The following is a 2,201-nucleotide window of genomic DNA, read 5'->3' on the forward strand; positions in this document are numbered from 1 at the left end:
TGTGGCTGTGTCACTATTGTATGCTGATTTTAAGTCCTTTGGTATAAACCAAAGAGTGGGATAGCTGGGTCCATTCCTCGTTTTCTGAGGAATCTCCATACTGCTTTCCATAGTGGTTGTACCAATTTGCAGTCCCACCAGCAGTGTATGAGTGTACCATTTTCCCCACATCCTGACCAACATTTATTGTTACCTGTATCCTTGATGATTGTCTTTCTGACAGGAGTGAGATGAAATCTTAGAGTAGTTTTGATTTGCCTTTCTCTAATTGCTAGAGATGTTGAACACTTTTTTCACATATTTGTTGATCAATTGTATTTCTTCTTCTGTGAAGTGTATGGAGGAGCCTGGGGTCTTCCATTCCTATTCTTTAACAAATTTCTTTTGGGAATACTGATGATTCATAGCTTCCCATGTCTTTGAAAGATTTTCCATTCCATAATCAAATAATATCAATATGGCCAAGAAAAGAACTTTAGTTAGAAACAAAATTTAGTTGAGGATACGTTCGTTAGCTTACTCCTTTCTGCCCGTGGATGCCGCCGAGAAAGCATCGTTAAAGTCTGTCTTCCTGCTGCCGTCATGTCTAAATCAGAGTCCCCTAAAGAGCCCGAACAGCTGCGGAAGCTATTCATCGGAGGGCTGAGCTTTGAAACAACTGATGAGAGTCTGAGAAGCCATTTTGAGCAATGGGGAACACTCACGGATTGTGTGGTAATGAGAGATCCAAACACCAAGAGCTCCAGAGGCTTTGGGTTTGTCACTTATGCCACTGTGGAGGAAGTGGATGCAGCCATGAATGCAAGACCACACAAAGTGGATGGTAGAGTTGTGGAACCAAAGAGAGCTGTCTCACGAGAAGATTCTCAAAGACCAGGGGCCCACTTAACTGTGAAAAAGATCTTTGTTGGTGGCATTAAAGAAGACACTGAAGAACATCACCTACGAGATTATTTTGAACAGTATGGGAAAATAGAAGTTATTGAAATCATGAATGACCGAGGCAGTGGAAAGAAAAGGGGCTTTGCTTTTGTAACTTTTGATGACCATGACTCTGTGGATAAGATTGTCATTCAGAAATACCATACTGTGAATGGCCACAACTGTGAAGTGAGGAAAGCCCTGTCAAAGCAAGAGATGGCTAGTGCCTCATCTAGCCAAAGAGGTCGAAGTGGTTCTGGAAACTTCGGTGGTGGTCGTGGAGGTGGTTTTGGTGGAAATGACAATTTCGGTCGTGGAGGGAACTTCAGTGGTCGTGGTGGCTTTGGTGGCAGTCGTGGTGGTGGTGGATATGGTGGCAGCGGGGATGGCTACAATGGATTTGGTAATGATGGAAGCAATTTTGGAGGTGGTGGAAGCTACAATGATTTTGGCAGTTACAACAATCAGTCATCAAATTTTGGACCCATGAAGGGTGGAAACTTTGGAGGCAGAAGCTCTGGACCTTACGGTGGTGGAGGCCAATATTTTGCCAAACCATGAAACCAAGGTGGCTATGGCGGTTCCAGCAGCAGCAGTAGCTATGGCAGTGGCAGAAGGTTTTAATACTGCCAGGAAACAAAGCTTAGCAGGAGAGGAGAGCCAGAGAAGTGACAGGGAAGCTACAGGTTACAACAGATTTGTGAACTCAGCCAAGCACAGTGGTGGCAGGGCCTAGCTGCTACAAAGAAGACATGGTTTAGACAATACTCATGTGTATGGGCAAAAAAAAAAAAAAACTCGAGGACTGTATTTGTGACTAATTGTATAACAGGATATTTTAGTTTCTGTTCTGTGGAAAGTGTAAAGCATTCCAACAAAGGGTTTTAATGTAGACTTTTTTTTTTTTTTTGCACCCATGCTGTTGATTGCTAAATGTAATAGTCTGATCATGACGCTGAATAAATATGTCTTTTTTTAAATGTGCTGTGTAAAGTTAGTCTACTCTGAAGCCATCTTGGTAAAACTTCCCCAACAGTGTGAAGTTAGAATTCATTCAGGATGATGCCAGGTTCAGAAACCTTGGTGTAGTTGTGACCTTCTGAAGTTCACCATTGAAAGGGTCACCCAAGCAGTCATGGAATTATTTGGTTAAAAAAATGATTGTTGGCATATCCTATGCAATATCTAAATTGAATAATGGTACCAGATAAATAATAGATGGGAATGAAGCTTGTGTATCATCCATTATCATGTGTAATCAATAAACTATTTAATTCTCT

The 2,201-nt window shown here is 41.8% G+C and overlaps 1 protein-coding gene across 1 annotated transcript; it reads left to right on the forward strand.

Moving 5' to 3' along the window:
• Positions 1-506: 506 nt before the first annotated feature.
• Positions 507-2,201, forward strand: LOC124091587 (heterogeneous nuclear ribonucleoprotein A1-like). The gene has a single exon (XM_046442661.2). The coding sequence runs from the start codon at positions 583-585 to the stop codon at positions 1,480-1,482; it is 900 nt and encodes a 299-aa protein (XP_046298617.1). The 5' UTR covers positions 507-582; the 3' UTR covers positions 1,483-2,201.

This window comes from Marmota monax, unplaced genomic scaffold (assembly GCF_021218885.2).
Source record: "Marmota monax isolate L192 unplaced genomic scaffold, Marmota_monax_Labrador192_F-V1.1 WCK01_AAM20220418_F8-fsc00205, whole genome shotgun sequence".
Taxonomy (NCBI): Eukaryota; Metazoa; Chordata; class Mammalia; order Rodentia; family Sciuridae; genus Marmota; species Marmota monax.